The 24,486-nt window shown below is 40.8% G+C and overlaps 1 protein-coding gene across 3 annotated transcripts in view; it reads left to right on the forward strand.

The window, feature by feature from the left end:
* Positions 1 to 24,486, forward strand: part of CAGE1 (cancer antigen 1) — a 68,705-nt gene that overhangs the window by 38,248 nt on the left and 5,971 nt on the right. For all 3 annotated transcript variants that reach the window (XM_054721500.1, XM_054721498.1, XM_054721499.1), the window contains 3 exons: positions 9,610 to 9,714; positions 16,439 to 16,509; positions 22,568 to 22,636. In XM_054721500.1, the coding sequence (XP_054577475.1) occupies positions 9,610 to 9,714; positions 16,439 to 16,509; positions 22,568 to 22,636 (245 nt within the window). The remainder of the gene's footprint in view (positions 1 to 9,609; positions 9,715 to 16,438; positions 16,510 to 22,567; positions 22,637 to 24,486) is intronic.

Raw genomic sequence — 24,486 nt, forward strand, 5'->3', positions numbered from 1 at the left:
CATCCAGCCATGTCAGAGGGATATGCGACCACTGAATGTCAGAGATGCAACATTGCTGGCTTCGGAGATGGGAGAAGGGGATCATAAGCCCAGGAATACGGGCAGCCTTCAGAAGCTGGACAGCCACCCCTAAAGCCTTCAGAAAGGAACACAGCCCACTTCAACTTTAGCCGAGTGAGACGCCGTCAGACTTCTAACCTATAGAACTGGAAGATAATAAATTTGTGTTGTGTTTTTTTGTTGTTATTGTTTTTTTTAAAAAATGTTTTTAATTGATTTCAGAAAGGAAGGGAGAGGAAGAGAGAGATAGAAACATCGGTGATGAGAGGGAATCATTGATTGACGGTTTCCTGCAGGCCCCACTGGTCAGCAATGTTGCATCTCTGACATTCAGTGGTCGCATATCCCTCTGACATGGCTGGATGCATGTGACTACATTGGGCTCTTCCCGATAATCCAGGATATTCCAGCTCCACATTTAAAGGCCTTTGATTTAAACAAAATTGCGGGGATCGAGCCCGCAACCTGGGCATGTGCCTTGACCAGGAATCGAACCGTGACCTCCTGGTTCATAAGTCGATGCTCAACCACTGAGCCATGCCAGCAGGGCAAATTCGTATTGTTTTAAGCCGCTAAATTTGTGATAACTTGTTACAGCAGCAATAGAAAGCTAATACAAAATGTGTGGACATTTAATCTTTTAGTGATTTTATCTTTCAGTGATTTTATCTTTTATCTTCTCATTTTATCTTTCAGTGATTCAGATTTCAGTATTATGTCAGAGCAAGTTAATATATTATTAGCTTAGAACTGTGTTTATAAGTCTAGAATACAGAGGGACTGTAGAGAAATACTCCTCTGGGGGGGACTTCAAGACTGAGCAGCCCCACCTGGACTGGGTGAACCTCGTCCAGCACTGGCAGCCAGCGAGCCTCTCTGCCCTCAGTGCCTGCCATCCACAGGGGCAGCTTTCAAGGACTTCCTCCTCTACTGTGGTCAAGTGTATGTGGCTGTGAATGGCCAGACACAGGCTCTTCCTCTGCCCAACTCAGCCCTGCTCGTGGAGCCTGCTTCTCCATAGAACTGGCAAGGCCCATCTCAACTTCTTTGGGTTTGCATCTGTGCCATGTGCTCCAGCTCATGTGGGCAGGCCCCACGGGGAAGGAGAGCTGGGCACTGGGCAGGTAGGAGAACACACTGTTGCACATGTGTTAGCCCTCAGACACCAGGGCTGGGGAGGTCTTGATAGACCTTGTTTCTTATCTCTACGTATGTAAGGGCTGTGATGCTATCTTAAAAAAATGTATTCTAAATATTTCACATCAAACTATATGAAAATTAATGTAACCAATATCCATGTACCTACCACCCAGGTTAAAAAATAAAGTATGATTATAGTTCAAGCCCCTGTGGCCCCTCCACCCAGTGGTAACCATTATCCTGAATTTGGGGTTTATCTTTCTTGAGTATTTATCTTTAAACAATGTGTAATATGGCTGGGTTTCTTTATTTTTTAATCATCACCTGAGGATATCTTCACTGATTCTTAGAGAGGAAGGGAGAGAGAGAGAGAGAGAGAGAGAGAGAGAGAGAGAGAGAGAGAGAGAGAGAGGAAAAGGGGGGGGGGGTATCAATGTGAGAGAGAAACATTGATCCATTGCCTTTGTATATGTCCCGGCCAGAAGTCGAACTCACAACCTTTTTGGTGTATGGGGACAACATTCAAACCAACTGAGCCACCTGGCCAGGGCAAACAGTGTATAATATTGTTTTGCATATACTAGTAGTTTAAAATTATATTTTATATATCCTTTTCTAAGTTTTTTCCTCCTCAGCCTTATAATTGCGAGATTCTTTCTTGTGGTAGGTATAGCTGTAATTTATTCATTTTCATCCCTGTGTAGTATTTTAACATATGAATAAATCATAGCTCATACTAGAACATTTCAGACACAGCTAATCTTTGTTCACTTTCTTTTACAGAGTTGAAATCTTAGTGTCCATAAACCCTTAAATTTTGTTTTAATTAATATATTACATATTTTGCATGTTACTGTGCTATCCTTATAGATTGTATGTAATTCTTTTTAAATATATTTTTATTGATTTCAGAGAGGGAGAGAGAGAGATAGAAACACTAATGATGAGAAAGAATCATTTATCTGCTGCCCCCTGCACGTCCCACACTGGGGATCCAGTCCACAACCTGGGCATGTGCTCTGCCAAGAATTGAACTGTGACCTACTGGTTTATAGGTTGACGCCCAATCACTGAGCCACACCAGCAAGGCGATTGTATATAATTCTTAATGGCTGCATAATATTCCATAGCGTGGAAATACAATAATTTCTTAGTTATTCCCCTTGTTTAATATTTGAGTTCTTTCTACTTTATCTGGAGAGGCTTCTCCTTTGTAGGTTATTTCCTTAGAATAATTTACAGAAATGTGATTACTGCTTTTAAAGCTATAAATATGCATGTGAATTTCCAAAAGAGTTGAACTTTACCTTGCAGGTATCGTGTCAGTGATTCTGTTTCACCAAAACCTTGCCAACATTAAGTATTATCACTTGAAAATTTTCTACACAATTACCCTTTTAATTTATCCTTGTAGTAAGATGGAACATTGTTCAATATGTTGCTAATTGTATCTGTAAGACAGTCTCATCTGCAGATTTTAACACAGATTTTTATCAGATGCATTATATTTTCAAAGAATAAGAATCATGACAGAAAAAACAACATCCACTATGTGCAGACTCCAGACTGCTTTTCAAGCCAAAGTGGTTTAAAACTGTAGAATATATATTCCTGGGCTTGGTACCCACCTAAAGTTTTTTTGTTTTTTCTTCAATTTAGGTTGTCTCCAAATCTGATTTCTTCTACCTTCACTTAGGTATGGGCACTGACTTGGAGATTGGGAGGGGCAAGGGAAGGGTTTCTCCATGAGAGCTAAGGTCTTCACTGGAGGCAAAAGAGAATGCCAACATCTAAGGACTAAACAAAGCCAAAACCCATGCATGAGTGTCATGCTAAAGAGGAGGTTGGGGTGGGGTGGGGGGGGGACCCCAGGCACATTATCTGTGAATTTAGAAGTCCAGGGCCAGGTAGAGTAGAGCCAAGTAGAGAAGTCTCACCCCTGTGAACTGTCTGGTGAACGGGAGGGTCTAGGGCAGAACAAAGCTTTGGAGAGCTGCTCCTCACCTGAGCTATCATCTATTTGACTCACAGTGGTCTTGTCTCCTACTGTAATAACTCAGATGCATAGAAAGTCACTTTACTAACCTTTTCTTTTTCTTCCTTTATTCAAATCTGCTTTCTTTGGTGGAGACTTTGAGTGGGTTTGGGTTTCCTAGCATCAAACTCTGAAGCCTTATAGCATTCTGAGACATCAAGGATAATATACCACAGTAAATGACAGCTTTCATTATTAGTCAAATAGCCATGTACAAGGTTATCTCATAGTAAAAACAATGTTGCCGCCACCCCAACATTTAATTACATAAATATTACTTTACATATTAAAAGTACTTTTGGTATGCTTTAATGAAAATATTTTATACTTTTTCATTAATTTAACTTTAATAGACTGTCTTCCAAAACTTTTCTCCTTTGAAATATTTTTTAAACTTTAAAATATTGAGTTCTTAATGAAAACATGAGCCACAAACTGGGAGAAAATATTTGCAAGTCACGGACTGATAAAGGACTTGTATAAAGAATATGTGAAGAGCCTGGCCTGTGTGGCTCAGTGGTTGTGCATTGACCCATGCACCAAGAAGTTGCAGGTTCAATTCCTGGTCAAGGCACATGTCAGGGTTGTGGGCTTGATCCCCAGCAGGGGATGTACAGGAGGCAGGCAATCAATGATGTTTCTCTCTCATCAGTGTTTCTATCTGTCCCTCTCCCTTCCTCACTCTCTAAAAATCAATAAAGCCTGGTCACGGTGGCTCAGTGTTGAGTGTCGACCTATGAACCAGGAGGTCACGGTTCAATTTCCAGTCAGGAATCAAAGTTCCCTTTCCCTCCCTCTCTCTGAAATAAATAAAAATACATTTTAAAAGAAAAAAAGCCCACAACCTGGGCATGTGTCCTTGACTAGAATCAAACCTGGACCCTTTAATCTGCAGGCCTACATTCTATCCACTGCGCCAAACCAGCTAGGGCAAAATGAACTAAATTCTTGAATATAGTAACTGAAACAATAAAAATCCTAAAAGAAAACCTAGGCAATAAGTTCCTTGACATAGGTCTTGGTGATGATTTTTTAAATCTGACACCAAAAGTAAAAGCAACAAAAGCAAAATATAAACAAGTGGACTGCATCAAACTAAAAAGCTGCTACACAGCAAAGGAAACCATCAAACAAAATGAAAAGGCAGCCTACTGAATGGGAGAAAATATTTGCAAATCATGTTCTGATAAGGGGTTAATATCCAAAATATATGAGGAACTCATACAAATCCAAGCCAAAAAAATCAATTAAAAATGGGCTGAAGATCTGAATAGACATTTTGGCAAATAAGACATATAGATGGCCAACAGCTACATGAAAAGATATTCAACGTCATTAATCTTCAGGAAAATGCAAATCAAAACCACAATAAGATATCACCTCACACCTGTTAGAATGGCTGTTATAAAAAAGACAGGACAGCTAGAATGGGTCAGTGGAGGGATGGGGGCATCTGTAATAATTTCAACAATGATTTTTTATTATTTTATTTTATTTTTAAATCCTCACCCGAAGACATTTTTTCCATTGATTTTTAGGGAGAGTGGAAGGAAGAGGGGGAGAGAGAGAGAAACACCGATGTAAGAGAGATACATCGATTGGTTGCCTCCCACATGCCCTTGACCAAGGCCAGGAGCCTGCAACCAAAGTATGTGCCCTTGACCAGAATTGAACCCAGGACCCTTCAATCCACAGGCCGATGCTCTATCCACTGAGCCAAATCAGCTAGGGCATGATTTAAAACAAAAAAACAAAAACAAAACAAAAAAACAGGACAATGGGGGGAAATGGGGACATCTGTAATATTTTCAATAATAAAGATATTTTTTTTAAAGGCAGGAAACAAGTGTTGTCAAGGATGTAGAGCAAAGGGAATCCTTTTACATTGTTGATGGGAATGTAAATTGGTGCAGCCACTATGGAAAACAGTATGAAGATTCCTCAAAATTTTACAATAGAACTACCATGTGATCCACAAGGTCATTATGCTAAGTGAAATAAGTCAGACAGAAAGATAAATGCCATATGATTTCTCTTATATGAGGAATCTAAAAACAACAAAACCAAGCTTAGATACAGAGAATAGGTTGTTGGTGGTTGTGGGGGGAGGGGAAGAAATAAGTGATGGTGGCAAAAGATTTTTTTAAAAGATGGTATAAAATATATTCCTGGGATTTTTTGGGGGACGGGGCGGGGGGGACTATGAAGGGGCCATAGTTGAGGAATGAGTACCTGGGAGAGTGGATAACAAATATCACAGTTTGATCAGTCAGTGAAACCCCATGAGGTACAGAGGAAGATGTTAACTTGGGACGGAAAGCAGGTGCTCCAGTTGAGTGAAAAGCTAGAAGGAATGTTTGGGGCAATAGCCATTCTCAATAGAATCCAGATCCTGGAGGAGGGTGTGAGAGCTCCTCTCTAGCTTCAACCCTATGGATGTTTATGCTTAACCTTTCACCTCCTGATCTAAAAAAAAAAAAAAAAAAAAAAAAGACTGATCATACCATGTGAAGCAACTGCAACTCTCATACACTGCTAGAGGGAGTATAAACTACTACAAACACTTTGGAGAATATTTTGGCAGTTTCTTAAAATGTTAAACATCTGCCATTATTCTACTCCTAGGTATTTACCCAAGAGAAATAAAAGCATATGTTTACACAGAGTTGTACATGCAAGTTCCTAGCAGTGTTATTTGTAACTAGAGGCCCGGTGCACAAAATTCGTGCATGGAGGGGGGTTGTCCCTCAGCCCAGCCTGTACTCTCTCCAATCCAGGACTGCTGGCTCCCAACTGCTTGCCTGCCGGCCTTCCTGATTGCCCCTAACCGCTTCTGCCTGCCAGCCTGATCACCCCCTAACCACTCCGCTGCCAGCCTGTTGGCCCCCAACTTCCCTCCTCTGCTGGCCTGATCACTCCTAACTGCCCTCGCCTGCAGGGTTAATCACCTCCAACTGCCCTCACTTGCAGGCCTGGTCCCTCTCAACTGCCTTCCCTTGCAGGCCTGGTCCTTCTCAACTGCCCTCCCTTGCAGGCCGGGTGCCTCCCAACTGCCCTCTCCTGCTGGCCATCTTGTGGTGGCCATATTGTGTCCACATGGGGGCAGGATCTTTGACCACATGGGGGCAGCTATATTGTGTGTTGCAGTGATGATCAATCTGCATATTACTCTTTTATTAGATAGGATAGAGGCCTGGTACAGGGGTGGGGGCCGGCTGGTTTGCTCTGAAGGGTGTCCCTGATCAGGGTGGGGCTCCCTTGGGGCGTGGGGCAGCCTGAGTGAGGGGCCTGTGGTGGTTTGCAGGCTGGCCACGCCCCCTGGCAACCCAAGTGGAGGCCCTGGTATCTGGAATTTATTTTCCTTCTACAATTGAAACTTTGTAGCCTGGAGTGGAGCCAAGCCTGGGGCTCCCTCCGTGGCCTGGCAGCCATTTCTGTTGGGGTTATAATTGAAACTTTGTAGCTTAAGCAGGTGGGCCTGGCCAGGGTGTGCGGAATGCTTTGCTTCCCCTGTTGCCGGAGCAACCCTGGCCTGCTCTCTCAAGCTCCATTCTGTCGCCTTTTCTGTTTGAATTTGTTTACCTTCTATAATTGAAACTTTGTAGCTTGAGTGGAGGCTTAGGCCTGGCAAGGGCAGGCAGAAAGCTTGCCTTCCTCTGTTACCTAGGAAACCTTGCTCTGTGGCTGTAGCCATCTGGGTTGGGTTAATTTGCATACTCGCTCTGATTGGGTGGTGGGCGTGGCTTGTGGGTGTGTTGGAGGTATGGTCAATTTGCATATTTGTCTATTATTAGGTAGGATAGCCAAAAACTGAAGGGAACGCAAATGTCTAATACAGATGAATGGATAAACATACAATGACGTACTCATTAATTTTTTTTATTTTATTGATTTTTTACAGAGAGGAAGAGAGAGGGATAGAGAGTTAGAAACATTGATCAGCTGCCTCTTGCACACCCCCTACTGGGGATATGCCCACAACTAAGGTACATGCCCTTGACCGGAATCGAACCTGGGACCCTCGAGTCCGCAGGCCGACGCTCTATCCACTGAGCCAAACCGGTTTCGGCATACTCATTAATTTTTTTAATATATATTTTTATTGATTTCAGAGAGGAAGGGAGAGGGGGAGAGAGATAGAAACATCAATGATAAGAGAATCATTGATCAGCTGCCTCCTGCATGCCTCCCACCAGGGATTGAGCCTGCAACCTGGGCATGTGCCCTGACTGGGAATCAAACTGTGACCTCCTGGTTCATAGGTCAATGCTCAACCACTGAGCCATGCCAGCCGGTCCTCATTAATTTCTTTAAAAGTATGAACTACTTATACACAAGCAATCTAGATGAATCTCAAAATAATTATGCTGAGTGAAAGACCCAGACAAGAGTAAATACTGTTCAGTCCCATTATATAAAACTCTAGAAAATACAAACTAATCAATGGTGACAGACAGCAGATCAGCATTTGCCTGGGCTAGCATAGAGTGTGGGTGTCAGGCTGGCAGGAGGAGGGATTACCAAGAAGCAATAGGAAACTTTGGTGGGAGGGGCAGTGATGGATAAGTTCACTATCTTGATTGTGGTGATGGTTTCATAGTTACATATATATGCAAAACTTATCAAATTAGCCTGGCCAGCATGGCTCGGTGGTTGGACGTCAACCTATGAATGAGGGGGTCACAGTTCGATTCCCACTCAGGGCACATGCCCAGATTGTGGGCTCGATCCCATGTGAGGCATGCAGAAGGCAGCTGATCAATGATTCTCTCTCATCATTGATGTTTCTATCTCTCTTCCTCTCCCTTCCGCTCTGTAATCAATAAATATATATATTTTTTAAAAACAACTTATCAAATTGTACTCTTTAAAATGTACAGTTTATTGTATGTCCATTATATTCTTAAAGCGGTTGAACTTTACACTCTAGCAGAAACAAAATTTTAGATTCCTTTTCATTATAATCTAAAAACTTTTACAGAGCTATCCCTTTATCTAAAAAATAAATATTATTTAAGAAATTTTGCTCTTCTTTCTTTAATCTGAGGTCTTATAAGAGTTATTACTTTTGATCTGGAAAACCATTAAAGAAATTAAAAATATGCCAGGAAGTCTATAATGGAAAACAGACAAGGAGGAATTCGTTGTGTGAAGCTCAGAGTGGAACGTCACCCTCTAGGAGTGAGGAGATGCAATGCAAAGGCACACAATAGAAAAGGCCTTATGCTAATTGGTGATAAATATTTTCCACTTCTAGATATATCCTTTCAAAATCTTTTAAATTCTCTTCACCTTGGTTTCATCTGTTAAATTGAAGTAATGGTATCTGTACTCCCTAACTGAAATAAGGCAAGCAGTCAGATGAGTAGCACCACTGATTTGAAATCATCCAGTTGCTTCATTTACATAAGAAAGGAAAAAAACAATTGCTACTTCTGCAGCATATTTGTTTTGCTTCCTTAAGTATTTCACTACAGACAGGTAAGTATATTTAAAACATTAGAAGATTGACGGCCATTCTTAATGTTGTGCTTAATGGAAGCATTTCTGTCATTTTTCTTCTGTAATTGCTTTGAAAATTAAGGTAACTGCTAAGAGAATTTGTGAACACCCTTTCCTGATAATTAATCTTAGATGTCAGTATTAGAATACAGTTTTTAATTTTTAATGGTTTTTCTGCAAATAAAAAGTGGATGATAGTTCAGAATATGACATACATTTGAGCTCAACCTTTTTTAAAAAATCAGCAGTCATTTTTTTTAAGCAAGTGAGTATATTTATCAAACCTGAAAAGGGCATCATCAAGCACATCATCAGTGCTTTACTTTCTAGTGGTTACATCTGGAAAGAAGGTAGTGAAGATTTGGGGCTAATAAGTATTCACCAACAGGTGTTTAATTATTTGCAAAGCTGTTAAATAGCATTAAATTGGAGAAAAGCTGAAACATTTCTGCTCGTCTATTTTAGATGTATTCTAACTAGAATCTGGTTCATAGCATCTCTTTTTTTAAAAAAAACTTTATTAAATTAGGGTGACACTGGTTAATACAATTATATAGGTTTCAAGTGTACAATTCTATAATAAATCATCTGTATAATGCATTGTGTGTTCACCACCCAAAATCAAGTCTCCTTCTGTTACCATATATTTGACTCCCTTTACCCTTTCCTAGCTCCCCACCACTCTCTTCTCCCTCCAATAATCACCATACTGTTGTCTGTGTTGGTTTATAGCTATCTCTTGATTCACCTCTGATACATCTCAGTTTGAGAGAATATTTTAATAAAGTATAGCTCACATTCCCATTTGTTCTTAGCATTCATGCTTTTATGGTTGTTTTCAGGTTAATACTTTTACTTATGTTTCTCTGTAGATTGCAAAATTGGGAAATCTTCTAGAGTCAAAAGAAGACCATTGCACCAGACTCATTGAAGAAAATGACAAGTATCAAAGACATTTAGGCAACTTAATAAATAAGGTACAAATTTTCTTACAGAAATTTGTCCTTTAAAAACTATGCCAAATATTAAAATAATAGAATGTTGGAGCTAGAAAGGGTCTGAGGGATACAACACAATTATATTGATTTCCTTTTACTTCGTAATGACATTATAAAACATCCCCATTAGCCTTTTAGCTGAAAGTTAGCAGAAGAACATTGTGTGTATCTATCCTTCTGCTGTCAGCAACTTCAGTTCTTAATATTGCTATTTCATTTTGAGGGTAAATTTTAAATCTTGCCAGATCAGTGTTCTAGTTTGCCTTTTAGAAACTGCATTAACATATGGAAGCAACCCAAGTGCTCATCAATAAAAGAGTGGATAAAAAAGCTGTGATACAAATGTAAAATTGAATATTACTCAGCAATAAAAAAGAATAACATTTTACCATTTGCAACAGCATAGATAAATCTAGAGGGTATTATTGTAAGTGAAATAAGTTAGCCAGAGAAAGACAGATACCACATGACTTTACTTATATGTGGAATCTAAAGAAAAATATAAATGAAAACACAAAACAGAAACAGACTTATAGGAACAAAGAACATAATGATGGTTGCCAGAGGGGGACAGATGGTGGGAAACTGGGTGGAAAATGTGAAGGAATTGATAAGTACACATTGGCAGTTACAAAACAGTCATGGGAATATAAAGGATAGCATAGGGAATATAGTCAATAATATTGTAATAATTATGTATGGTGCCAGGCGGGCACTGTAAATATCAGGGAAACACTTTGTAAAGTATATGATGTAACTACTATGCCTTCGACCTGAAACTAATATAAAATAATGTTGAATGTAAAAAAATGACTTTTCCTTTACACAATTCTATATTTTAAAAACTTTACAATATGATCCAGCAATTCTACTCTTAGGTATATGCCCAAGATAAATTAAAACATATGTCCACACAAAAACTGTACACAAATGTTTATAGCAGCATTATTCATAATAGCCAAAAGTGGAAATAATTCAAATGTCCATCAACTGATGATGAATGAATGAATAAAATGTGGCATATCCATATTGTGCAATATTATTTGTCAATAAAAGGAAATGAAATACTGATATGTCCTACAATATAGATGATCTTTTGAACCACCATGCAAACTGAAAGAAGCCAGTCACATATTATTTTTTAACATTTTTTTAATTAAGGTATTATATGTGTGCATATCTTACCATTGCCCCCCCCACTCCCATACATGCCCTCACCCCCCAATGTTTTGCATCCATTCATTATTCTTATATGCATGCATATAAGTCCTTCGGTTGATCTCTTATCTCCCCTACCTCTCCCTAACCTTCCCACTGTAATTTGACAGTCTGTTTGATGCTTTACTGTCTCTGTATCTATCTTTTTGTTCATCAGTTTATAAAGTTCTTTATTATCCACAAATGAGTGAGATCATGTGGTATTTTTCTTTCATTGACTGGCTTATTTCACTTAGCATAATGTTCTCCAGTTCCATCCAGGTTCCTGCAAATGGTAAGAATTCCTTCTGTTTTATGGCAGCATAGTATTCCATTGTGTAGATGTACCATAGCTTTCTGATCCAGTCATCTGCTGATGGGCACCTAGGCTGTTTCCAGATCTTAGCTATTGTAAATTGTGCTGCTATGAACATAGGGGTGCATATATCCTTTATGATTGGTGTTTCTAGTTTCTTAGGATATATTCCTAGGAGTGGGATTACTGGGTCAAATGGGAGTTCCATTTTCAGTTTTTTGAGGAAACTCCATGCTGTTTCCCACAGTGGCTGCACCAGTCTGCATTCCCACCAGCAGTGCACGAGGGTTCCTTTTTCTCCGCATCTTCGCCAGCACTTGTCGTTTGTTGATTTGTTGATGATAGCCATTCTGAGAGGTGTGAGATGGTACCGCATTGTTGTTTTGATTTGCATCTCTCAGATAATTAGTGACTTTGAGCATGTTTCCATATGTCTCTTGGCCTTCCTTCTGTCTTCTTTCAAAAAGATTCTATTTAGGGCCGTTGCCCATTTTTTTATTGGATCATTTATCTTCCTTTTATTAAGTTGTATAAGCTGCCTGAAGATGTTGGAGATTAAACCTTTATCAGTGATAACATTTGCAAATATGTTCTCCCATACAGTGGGCTTTCTTGTTGTTTTGTTGATGGTTTCTTTTGCTGTGAAAAGCTTTTTATTTTGCAGGAGGCAGCTGGTCGATGTTTCTCTCTCATCGATGTTTCTAGCTCTCTATCCCTCTCCCTTCCTCTCTGTAAAAATCAATAAAAAATATATTTAAAAGCTTTTTATTTTGATGTAGTCCCATTTGTTTATTTTCTCTTTAGCTTCCATTGCCCTAGGGGCAGTATCAGTGAAGAAGTTCTTTCGGCATATGTCTGAGATTTTGCTGCCTGTGGATTCCTCTAGTATTTTTATGGTTTCCCATCTTATGTTTAAGTCCTGTATCCATTTTGAATTTATTTTTGTGTATGGTGTAAGTTGGTGATCTAGTTTCATTTTTTTTGCATGTATCTGTCCAATTTTCCCACACCATTTATTGAAGAGACTGTCTTGACTCTATTGTATGTTCATGCCTCCTTTGTCAAATAAAAATTGAGCATAGTGGTTTGGGTCCATAACTGGATTCTCTATTCTATTCCATTGATCTATATGTCTCTTCTTGTGCCAGTTCCAGGCTGTTTTTATCAAGAAAGGGTGTTGGAGCCAAAACCTGTTTGGCTCAGTGGATAGAGCGTCGGTCTGTGGACTGAAAGGTCCCAGGTTCGATTCCTGTCAAGGGCATGTACATTGGTTGCAGGCACATCCCCAGTAGGGAGTGTGCAGGAGGCAGCTGGTCGGTGTTTCTCTCTCATCGATGTTTCTAGCTCTCTATCCCTCTTCCTTCCTCTCTGTAAAAAATCAATAAAATATATGAAACAAAAAAGAAAGGGTGTTGGATTTTGTCAAATGCTTTTTCTGCATCAATTGATATGACTATATGATTTTTATCTCTCAATTTGTTTATGTGATGTATCATGTTTATTGATTTGTGGATATTGTACCATCCTTGCATTCCTGGGATAAATCCTACTTGGTCATGGTGTATGATCTTTCTGATGTACTGCTGGAGCCGATTTGCTAGAATTTTGTTAAGGATTTTGGCATCTATATTCATGAGGGGTATTGGCCTGTAATTCTCTTTCATTGTGTTGTCTTTATCTGGTTTTGGTATTAGGGTGATGCTGGCTTCATAGAAGGAGCTTGGAAGTGTTCCTTCCTCTTGAAATTTTTGGAATAGTTTGAGGAGGATAGGTTTTAGTTCTTCCTTGAATGTTTGGTAAAACTCTCCTGTGAAGCCGTCTGGCCCTAGGCTTTTGTTAGCCTGGAAGCTTTTTGATGACTGCTTCAATTTCTTCTATAGTTACTGGCCTATTGAGCTGTTTAGATCCTTCCTGATTGAGTTTTGGAAGGTTATATTTTTCTAGGAATATGTCCATTTCCTCCAGGTTGTCCAGTTTGTTGGAATAGAGTTGTTCATAGTATTTTTTAACAATCCTTTGTATTTCGGCAGGGTCTGTTGTTATTTCACCTCTTTCATTTCTGATTTTGTTTATTTGGGTCCTCTCTCTTTGCTTCTTGGTGAGCCTGGCTAGAGGTTCATCAATCTTGTTTATCCTTTCAAAGAACCAGCTCTTGGTTTTGTTGATCTTTTGTATTGTTTCTTTGGTCTCTATGTCGTTTATCTCCGCTCTGATCTTTATTATTTCCTTCCTTCTGCTTACACTGGGCTTTTCTTGCTGCTCTTTTTCTAACTCTTTGAGTTGTAGGGTTAGGTAATTTATTATCATTGTTTCTTGTTTTTTTGCAGTAGGCTTGTAGAGCTATGAACTTCGCTCTCAAGACTGCTTTCACTGTGTCCCATAGGTTTTGGATTGTTGTGTTTTCATTGTCATTTGTTGCCATGATGTTTTTTTACTTCTTCCTTGATCTCTCTGGTAACCCAGTCACTGTTTAATAGCATGCTGTTTAGTCTCCATGTGTTTGATTTCTTTGGATTGTTTTTATTGTAGTTGATTTCCAGTTTTATGCCACTGTGGTCTGAGAAGATGCTTGATATTATTTCTATCTTCTTGAATTTGTAGAGACTTTGCTTATGTCCCAACATATGGTCTATCTTTGAAAATGACCCATATGCACTTGAGAAGAATGTATATTCTGTGGCTTTGGGGTGCAATGTTCTGAAGATGTCGATTAATTACATCTGGTCTAGTGAGTCATTTAGGATTGATGTTTCTTTGCTGATTTTTGTTTAGAGGATTTGTCCAATGGTGATAGTGGGGTATTAAAGTCTCCTACTATGATTGTATTGCTGTTATTCTCTCCCTTGATATCCTCCAGGAGTTGTTTTTTTTTAATGTATTTGGGTGCTCCTGTATTGGGTGCGTATATGTTCACCAGAGTTATTTCTTCTTGATGGATTGCTCCCTTTAGTATTATGAGTGGCCTTCCTTATCTCTTGTTATGTCCTTCACTTTGAGATCTAATTTGTCAGATATAAGTATTGCTACCCCAGCTTTTTTTATCATTTCCATTTTCCTGGAAAACCTTTTTCCATCCCTTCACCCTCAGTCTGTGTGTGTCTTTTTTTCTGAGGTGGGTTTCTTGTAAACAGCAGATATATGGGTCTTGTTTTCTTATCCAATCTGTTACCCTATGTCTTTTGATTGGGGCATTTAATCCATTTACATTTAAAGTTATTATTGAAAGGTGCTTATTTGTCTCCATTTTTATTCTTTACCGCTGTGTTCCTTCTTCGCTTCCTATTTCTTTTTTTTTACAGCAGATCCTTTAGCATTTATTGCATTGCTGGTTTGGTGGTAATAAATTACCTTAGTCCTTTTTTGTCTGTGAAGCTCCTGATTTCACCTTCAATTTTGATTGATAGCCTTGCTGGGTACAGTATTCTTGGATTCAGACCCTTCCTTCGCATAATTTTGTATATTTCATTCCATTCCCTTCTGGCCTGATGAGTTTCTGTTGAGAAATCAGTTGCTAGTCTGTTGGGGGTTCCTTTGTATGTAACTTTCTGTCTCTCTCTGGCCGCTTTTAAGATTCTTATTTTGTCGTTGGTGTTTGCCAGTTTAATTATAATGTGCCTTGGCTTCGGTCTTTTGGGGTTCATTTTGCTTGGAACTCTGTGAGCTTCTTGGATTTGTGTGGGTTTTTTCTTCCCTATATCAGGGAAGTTTTCTGTTATTATTTCTTCAAACAGGTTTTCTATTCCTTGCTCAGTTTCCTCTTCTTCTGGAACCCCTATTATGCGGATGTTGTTTTGTTTCGTGTTGTCCCAAAGTTCCCTTAGGCTCTCCTCCTGCTTTTTAATTTTTTTTTTCTAGAAGCTGCTCTACTTGGGTATTTTTTCCCATCTTGTCTTCTAGCTCACTGATGCAGTCCTCTGCTTCTTCTAGTCTACTCTTGATGCTTTCTATTGAGTTCTTTACAGCAGCGTTGTCATTTTTCATTTCTTCTTGGTTCTTCTTCATTTCCTCTTGGTTCTTACTCATATTGTCGAATTTGTCTTTCATTCTTTTCAGCCACCTTATGACCATTTCTCTGAATTCTTTCTCTGATAGGTTGCTTGCCTCTATTTCGTTTACTTCCTTTTCTGGTGATGCCTGCTTTTCTTTCATATGCGGGCTGTTTCTTTGTCTCCCCATGGCCTCTCTTCTCCAGATGTCTGGTTATGTAGTTCTCTCTCTCCTTTCCATAGTGGAGTGAAGAGCTCCTTTGAATCCACGTGTTTGCGCCAATTTGGGACCGGTGTTCTGGGGCTCACAGCTGTTCGGTGGTTGCCGCAGTTGTGGATTTTCAGGCTTCTGCTAAGATCCACTTTCCCCTTTAAGATGGCGCGGTCTCCGCGTCCAAACCCATAGCTCCAGGAGGGGACCCAGCAGCAGTGGGGACTGCCCAGTCAGGGGAACCCCGTCCAGCAGTCCCCCACCTTCTTCTGGACTTTAGCTGTCCCTTAACTTGCCAAAAAACACTCCTCGTGCGACTCTCAGCTGTTCTTTCTTTCTGCTCCGGGGACAAGGCTCGGAACATGTCCGTTTATTCTGCTGCCATTTTCTGCTCCCCGCCAGTCACATGTTATGTTTTTCCATTTATATGAAAAATCCAGAATAGGAAAATCTATGACAGAAAGTAGATTAGTGGTTGCCCAGGTCTGGAGGAATGGAGGGGAGTGAAGAGTGACAGCTAAGGGATATGAGGTTTTCTTTGTGGGCTAATGAGAATGTTTTCTAATTGATTGTTGTGATGAATGTACACATTTGTGAATACATGAAAGCCTTTGAGTGGGTCAATTGTGTGCTATGTGAATTATATCTTAATACACTGTAAATAAAATCTCCTTTAAAAACTGCATTAACTTTAACCAAATGGATTATATCCCTTGATTGATAATACACCATTTGTCAGAAAGACAGCTGTATCATAGTTGACTCATTACAGTTGTCCATTTTTTGACATTTCACTTTCTGCATGATGAATAGACATATTATAATTCCATTTCTATTTCTTTTTTCAAAATATAAGGAAGATGTTTTGCTTATTGTAAGACTTTCATTGCCAGGAGTCATATAATTGAACCTCAACTTGTAGAGATTAAAAAATTTTTAAATAAAAATTCTAGAATTTATCAAAGAATAAATTTTTTAGCTTATTTTTTCAAGGTTACATCATATGAAGAAATCATTGAATGTGCTGACCAACGGCTCAAGATATCTCACTCCCAGATTGCACAGTAAGTTGAAAAAGCTTAACTTTTAATTTTGTAAACATTTACTGATATTTTATTTTGCTCTCTAGCTTGCTAAATTTATTTTTCCTTAGACTCTTAGAGAGTAGAAAAATGTGTAATTTTATAAATTAAGATCACTTTTCAATAATTTAGTTAATCTTTGAATGTCTGGACTACTTGAATCACCAGATTTTCATCTTCCTCTCAGAGTTGACTTTGATTTCGGGGAAGGGAGTGAAGAGGGGTGGGTGAAGGAATTTGTGAGAAACATCCAAAATTTTTGGAGAATATTGCCATGGCATTCAAATAAAATAACCATGAAATGCTTAGGATTTATTCACAGAAAGTTTTTGAATGTACACCAAATGAGACATATATACATATACCAAGTACCAAATAAACTTTCTCATTAGAATGAGATTTAGCTTAAAACACTCCTGAATTGGTGGTGTGTGTTTTTTATAATATACTAGAGGTCTGGTGCATGCAATTCATGCGGGGGGTGGGGTGGGGGGTGGGAGGGGATCCCTCAGCCTGGCCTGTACCCTCTCCAATCCGGGACCCCTCGGGGGATGTTCTATTGCCTCTCGCAATCTGGGACTGCTGGCTCCTAACCACTCGCCTGCCTGCCTGCCTGATCGTCCCTAACCCATTTGCCTGCTTGCCTGCCTGATCACCCCTAACCACCTCTGCCTGCCTGCCTGATCGTCCCTAACTGCTCTGCTGCTGGCCTGATCACTCCTAACTGCCTCTGCCTCACCCCGCACCCAGGACCCAGGATTCCCTCCTCTGGCCGGTCACAGGCACCCAGGACCTGGGCTTCCCTCCCTCTGGCCAGTCGCAGGCACCCAGGACCCGGGCTGGCTTCGCCTGGGCTGGCTGCAGCAACAGGGGACCGTGGGTGGGTGGCTTCACCTGGGCCGAAGCCGCAGGTCCCTGGGACCACAGGGCAGGTGGCTTTTCCCTCTCCCAGGGCACAGGGGCAGGCGCAGCCACTGGCACCTGGACCATGGGGTGGGCGGCTTGAACCTCTCCTGGGCCACAGCCTGGCTGGTCCCCATTCCTCTCTCGAGAGCTCATTTGTGCCTGGCTGGTCCCGATTCCTCTCTTTCGAGCTCATTTGTGCCTGGCTGGTCCCCATTCCTCTCTCCCCAGTGTTGAGTGTCTGAGCAGTTTTGGTATGATGGTGTGAGGGCAGGATGACCATTTGCATATTAGCTCTTTATTATATAGGATTTTTATTGATTTCAGGGAGGAAGGGAAGGGAGAGAGAGGTAGAAACATCAATGATGAGAGAGAATCATTGATTGGCTGCCTCCTGCACGCCCCACACTGGGGATTGAGCCTGAAACTGAGGCATGTGCCCTGACTGGGAATCAAACCTGGACCTCCTGGTTCATAGGTTAATGCTCAACCACTGAGCCATGCTGGCCGGGCCCGAATTGGTGTTTTTAAATTCTGCAAAGTTTTTCCACTTATTTATTACCCTCATTTCTGATATGCTTTTCCTTGATCCTTCCTCCGATTTCATCTATACTGAGCTGGCTATTTCTAGAGCTTAAGCATCCCAATGCCCTGGCTGGTTTGGCTCAATGGTTAGAGTGTCACCCATGAACTGAAGGGTTGTGGGTTTGATTCCCAGCCCCAGTCCGGGCACATACAGGAGGCAACCAGTCGATGTGTCTCTCACATCGATGTGGTATTTATTTTAATTAAATCTTTATTGTTGAAAGTAATATACATGTCCCCTTTTTCTGCCCATAGACCCCTTCTAACCTGCCCCTGTGGCCCCCCCGCCCCACCCCGGTCTTCACCACCCTATTGTCTGTGTCCATAGGTAATGCATATATGCATATAAGACCTTTGGTTAATCTCTTCCCACCCCTTCCCCCTGCTTTCCTCTGAGTTTCATCAGTCTGTTCTATGTTTCCATGCCTCTGACTCTATTTTATTCATCAGTTTATTTTGTTCATTTATTTTGATTTTTAGATTCAGTTGTTGATAGATATGTATTGATTGCCATTTTCTTCTTCTTCTTCTTCTTCTTCTTCTTCTTCTTCTTCTTCTTCTTCTTCTCTTCCTCCTCCTCCTCCTCCTCCTCCTTCTTTTTCTAGAATGCTCTTCAACATTTCATATAGTACTGGTTTGGTGGCGATGAACTCCTTTAGCTTTTTCTTGTCTGTGAAGCTCTTTATCTGACCTTCAATTATAAATGATAGATTTTATAGGTAGAGTAATCTTGGTTGTAGGACCTTGCTATTTATCACTTTGAATATTTCTTGCCACTCCCTTCTGGCCTGCAAAGTTTCTGTTGAGAAATAAGCTGACAGTCATATGGGCGCTTCCTTATAACTAACTGCTTTTCTCTTGCTACTTTTAAGATTCTCTCTTTGTCTTTAACACTTGGCATTTTCATTGTGGGCCTCTTTGGGTCCCTTTTGTTTGTGATTCTCTGTGCTTCCTGGACTTGTAAGTCTATTTCTTTCACCAAGTTAGGGAAGTTTTCTCTCACTATTTCTTCAAATAGGTTTTCAATTATCTTGTTCTCTTTCTTCTCCTTCTGGAACCCCCATAATGTGAATGTTGGTATGCTTTAAGTTGTCCCAGAGGCTCCTTACACTATCTTAATATTTTTGGATTCTTTTTTCTTTTTGCTCTTCTGATTGGGTGTTTTTTGCTTCCTCATACTCCAAATCATTGGTTTGATTCTCGGAATCCTCTACTGATGAATCTCTATAAATAATTCTTTATTTCACTTAGTGTATGCTTAATTTCTGACTGGTCTTTTATTATGTCTTTGACATTCTCACTAAGATCCTTGAAAGTCTCACTAAGTCCCTTGAAGATCTCATGAAACCTCTTGAAGCTCTCATTAATATCCTGAATAACCTTATAAGCATATATTTGAACTCTGTATCCAGTAGCTTGCTTGCTTCCATTTCTTTCATTTGTAACATGTTTCTTTTTTTTTTAATATATTTTATTGATTTTTTACAGAGAGGAAGAGAGAGGGATAGAGAGTTAGAAACATCGATGAGAGAGAATCATTGATCAGCTGCCTCTTGCACACCCCCTACTGGGGAATGTGCCCACAACCAAGGTACATGCCCTTGACCGGAATCGAACCTGGGACCTTTCAGTCCACAGGCCGACGCTCTATCCACTGAGCCAAACCGGTTTTGGCTGTAACATGTTTCTTTATCTCTGCATTTTGCCTGCTTCCCTGTTTGTTTCTATGTGTTAGACAGAGCTGTCATGGCTCCTGGAATTGGTAGAGTGGCCTTGTGTAATAAGTGTCCTGTAGGGCCTAGTGGCTCAGCCTCCCTAGTCACCGGAGCTGGGCACTCTTGGTGCATCCTTGTGTGGGCTTTGTGCACTGTCTTGTTGAGCCTTGATTGCAGTTGGTTTCACTGGGAGGAATTGGCCTCCATATCAATTGGCTGGGAGGAGCAGTTGTGTCTACAATGGAAGAGCTGCTGTTCAGGAGACACTCCTATGGAGAAGGGCTTTGGTGTTCACTGAGTCTGCCCCTTGAGTGTGTCACTTGTGGGTGTATAGAGTTGTAATCTGGTATGGTCTGAAGTTGTCCACTGGGTTTACTGGCTTTGGGGCCTCCCAGGAGGTGCAAAGTCAGCCACTGCCTGGGGACACTGAATAGGAGTTACAGCTAGATTTGCAGATGGCTGCTATTTGTATTGGGCTAGGAAGTGCCCAGGTGAGGCCTAGCTGTGAAGCAAGGAAGACTGGTGCTAGTGCTGGGTCTTGGGCTTTTTTTTTTTTTTTTTATAGGTTTGGGGTATACTACCTCCAGCTGCTGCTTGTTTAAGAGATTTTAGCAAAGTCTGCAGTCTGAGCCAGGACAGGCCATTCATATGGAAAAGCAGCTGCAAACAGCTTGGGAGGGGCTGCAAATTGGATGGGGTGGGTCCTCAGGGCCGAGTGAACAGTGTGGGCCATGCTGATGGAAACTCAGATATGGCTTCCAGTCAGCTCTGTGATGTGGGAGATCCCAGCATAGGAACAATGACCCTTGCAAGCAGCCCTGTCTGGGAGAAAGCTGCCCCCGAGTTCCTGCCCTGATGCCAGACAATCCAGTTCCTCCCCATATGTCCCTGAATTGCCCCAAAGCCACTGCACAGCACAGAACTCAGAGAAAGCAGGACCATATAACTTCATATATGGGCCTTTAAGAAGAATACCTGAGACTCCAGCAGCCTCTCATGTCACTCACTCAGCCAAAATCCCTGCTGGTTTTTACAGCCCGAAGTTTTGGGGCCTTCTCTTCCCAGTTCTGAACCCTGGGCTGGAGGTCTGGTGTGGGACTGGGAACCCCTGCTTCTTATGGGAGGCCTTGGAGATATCCCTTCCAATTAAAGAAATGCCACACATGGGTGTTGGACCAGCCCATTCTGCACCTTCGCTCCTTCTACCAGTCTCAATGCACCTTCTTCTTTACTGCTCTAGTTGTAGGACTTCTATTGAACCAGATTTCAGGTGGTTCTGAATGATGGTGTTCTGTATTTTAGTTGTAATTTTGATGTGGTTGTGGGAGGCAGCAAGTGCCAGTGTTTACCTACACCACCATCTTCACAATCTGCCTTGGATCTTAGAAACAGCTAAATAGAAATATATTTAAAAATAAGATCTGACATCATTGCTGCAACATACCCATATGGCAACCTTTGGCAAGAGCTGATCCCTGGTTTGTCCTAATCCAAATTTATCTGGCTTTAGTCACATACTTGCCTGACTTTCCCATAAGCATTTGAGGTTATAACCCTTGCAATAGAATTTCCTGTTCTCCAGGGTCTGTTTACCCGCTATGGCAGGCTGAATAATAGCCCTGAAAGATATCCAAATCCTAATATCTGGAACCTGCTACTGTTCCATTACATGACAAAAGAGACTTTGCAAATTGATTAAAGATTTTTTTAAGGTTGACTTTTAAAAAAAAATTATTTCAGAGAGGAAGGGAGAGGAAGAGAGAGATAGAAACATCAATGATGAGAGAGAATTATTGATAGGCTGCCTCCTGCACGCCCCCTACTGGGGATTGAGCCCACAACCAGCATAGAACCTGGGACCCTTCAGTCCACAGGCCGATGCTCTATCCATGAGCCAAACTGGCTAGGGCTAAATTAAGGATCTTGATATAGAGAAATTATCCTGGATTGTCCACCCAAGCTCTAAATGCAATCATAATTCTTCTTACAAGAGGGAGGCAGAAATAAATTTGATGATAGAAAAAGGCAATGTGGCCATGGAAGAAAGGGGAGAAAAGGAGATGCAACGAGGGGCCATGAGCCCAGAAATGAGGACAGCCTCCAGACATGGAAAAAGCAAGGCAAAGAATCCAACTCTAGAACCTCCGGAGGGACATTTCCATGCAGACACCTTGATTTCAGCCCAGTAAAACTGATTTCAGATTTCTGACCTCCAGACGGTGGGAGAATAAATGTGTGTTGTTTGAAGCAACCAAGTTTGTTCTTACAGCAGTCACAGGGAACTAATACACCCTCCCTGGATGGGAATGTGAGTTTTGGGAGAAGACTATCTTAATTTAATTTTCCCTCCTGGGGGCACAAGGGAACCCACTAGTTACCTCTTTTGCTAAAAGCCATAGAAACAGAACACAAGTAAATGTCTTGTAGGCCACTTGAATGCTGTGATCCTTCCTGTAACACTCTTACACATTTCCCCATGTCAAAGCAGTTCACTGCTCAGGGGTTTTGTTAACAGGTTGCTGCCAGGATCATGCTGGGTTTACACATACAGAGTAGTCGATTCTCTGCCCACCCTGTAAAGAGAAGAATATCTGAATGTCACTTTGTAAGTTTACTGCTTTCTGCTCTCCTTCATCACCACTGGTGCCTATAAAGAGAAAAACTGATTAAATGTGAGTTGCTTCGAAAGAATCCCAATTACCCATATAGTGAGATGGATGGATGTGGAGACAGCTAGATCACATTTGAATTTACCTACTCAAACCCTCCAATGAATCTACAAAATATTAGTTTAGAAAAGTCAATTTTAGTTAAATTTGAATTATTTCTTTTTCCAGTTTAGAAGAGAGAAATAAACATTTGGAAGATCTATTTAGGAGGCCCAAAGACATAGCCAGAAAACCAAGGTAATTTTTTTTTATAAATAATGTCTTTAACTTTCGAATATATGTATAATAAAATATATATGTATAATAATAAGTAATAAAAATTTAAAAGCTTTTTTAAAACTTTTTTAAAAGATTAAAAATATATTCTATGAAAGTGCTTGTTTTGGGGGGTAGGTTTTTTTGCCTGGCATAAAACAGTTGCTTGATAAATGTTTTTTGTAGGATCTGAATTAGAAAGCCAGGTTCCCTGCCCTCATGGAATTTCAGATCACTTCTAAGGAAGGTACTATAAAGATTACGAGTTAAGATTTTGTCTACAATAAAACAGCTTACCCTGCTATAAATATATAGCAGAACAGATTTTATGACCAGATTTTCTTACACTAATGTTAACTCTTATAATGTTTCAGTATTTGATGCTACAAGGTATATTTGCAAACCTAATGGGGTTAAGACCATAGTAGGATTTTAAAATCGGACTCTTCCTGGCCTAATTCCTGAGGTGCTAATAAAACATTTACTAGTTCTCAAAATGAGAATGAGTTTTCGCCATGTGCAAGTGTTCTGTAGGAAATTTCAGAGAATTTGTTTCATGACTCATATTCCTTGGCCAGATCCAACATATATAAAAAATGTGGAGAGTGAAGAAGATGAGAGAAGAGATTCCTTTGACTCTGTCAGATTGTGAGCTCCCATTATCCCTAAGTAATTGTACCTCTTTTCCCTAAAGGCTTGTGGAGGGGTTTTAGGAGATCACCTAAAGAGCTTGGAAATAAATGCTTTTCCTAAGAGTTGGGAAACAGGATCAGTGACTCACTCATGCCTGAGAAAGCTAAATAAAGTACTGTGGCCGAGAAAGGACAGAGGGGCTGTGTTGGGGGTGGCCTATTCTCCCTGAGATTGTGATGAGCACAAAGGATGTATGCAACAGTTTCTTAAGAACCATGCAAGTGAGAGTTGAGTTGTTGTGGGCTCTGCTCAAGGCTGTCTGGAGGGGTATCAGCAGCAAGAAGCTGAAAGGGAACACACAATTCTTCAGGGCTGATGAAGAAATATCAAGTGACCACCAGAGGAGAGATGCATAAGTCTGAGTCAAGGGACTTGTAGTGAAACCAGACAATGAATGGGTCAGGGCTGTCTGTCACTACTTGAGCCAATTAAGCAGAGACAAGATTGAATCATGTGTGAACGTTTATTTCAATAATGCCAGCAGTATGGGAGAGCAGCAGGTCATCCAAGAAAATCTGCTCTCCCCCTTTCCCCCATAAGCCAGCTGCTTATATTGGGTAGAAGGACAAAGATAACATGGGAAAGGAGGAATTACAGGCATGGGGAAGTAGGCAAGGTACCATGGTTACAGGTTACAGGCAATGTGGGCTGAGGGTCGCAAAGAGCGGGCACCTCCAGGACCAGACTGTTTCAGCAACAAGGTTGTTAATCTTTCCATGATGATAAGCAGCTCTAGGAAAAAACTAACGGATCACATTCCCAAGTTAACTCCCACGTCCTGGGGCATACAACTCCAGGTCAGAATGTGCTTTCTCTAATCAGAATAGAAGAGTCACAGTTACCAGAGTATGTTTAATATTTCTTAGAACTATAGCTAGTCCCCACTATTCTATTTCTGCCCCTAACAGCAGGACAGAGATCCTTAGCAAAGGCAAGCTCTGAAGAGAGAGAATCAGCTTTAGCCATTTGCCAAGCCCAGAGATTCTGTAACCACCCAGCTAAATAAGAATGTCCTACATCCTACATCCCATCTCTCTGCTGAAAATGGAGGAAGTTGTGAGCAAAGAAAGCAGAAATTGGCCTCCAAGAGTAGGTGGGGTCCACCAACTGAAGCCATAGCTGAGAGAGGTGAAGAAGTC

The sequence above is a fragment of the Eptesicus fuscus genome, chromosome 9 (genome assembly GCF_027574615.1).
Source record: "Eptesicus fuscus isolate TK198812 chromosome 9, DD_ASM_mEF_20220401, whole genome shotgun sequence".
Classification (NCBI taxonomy): Eukaryota; Metazoa; Chordata; class Mammalia; order Chiroptera; family Vespertilionidae; genus Eptesicus; species Eptesicus fuscus.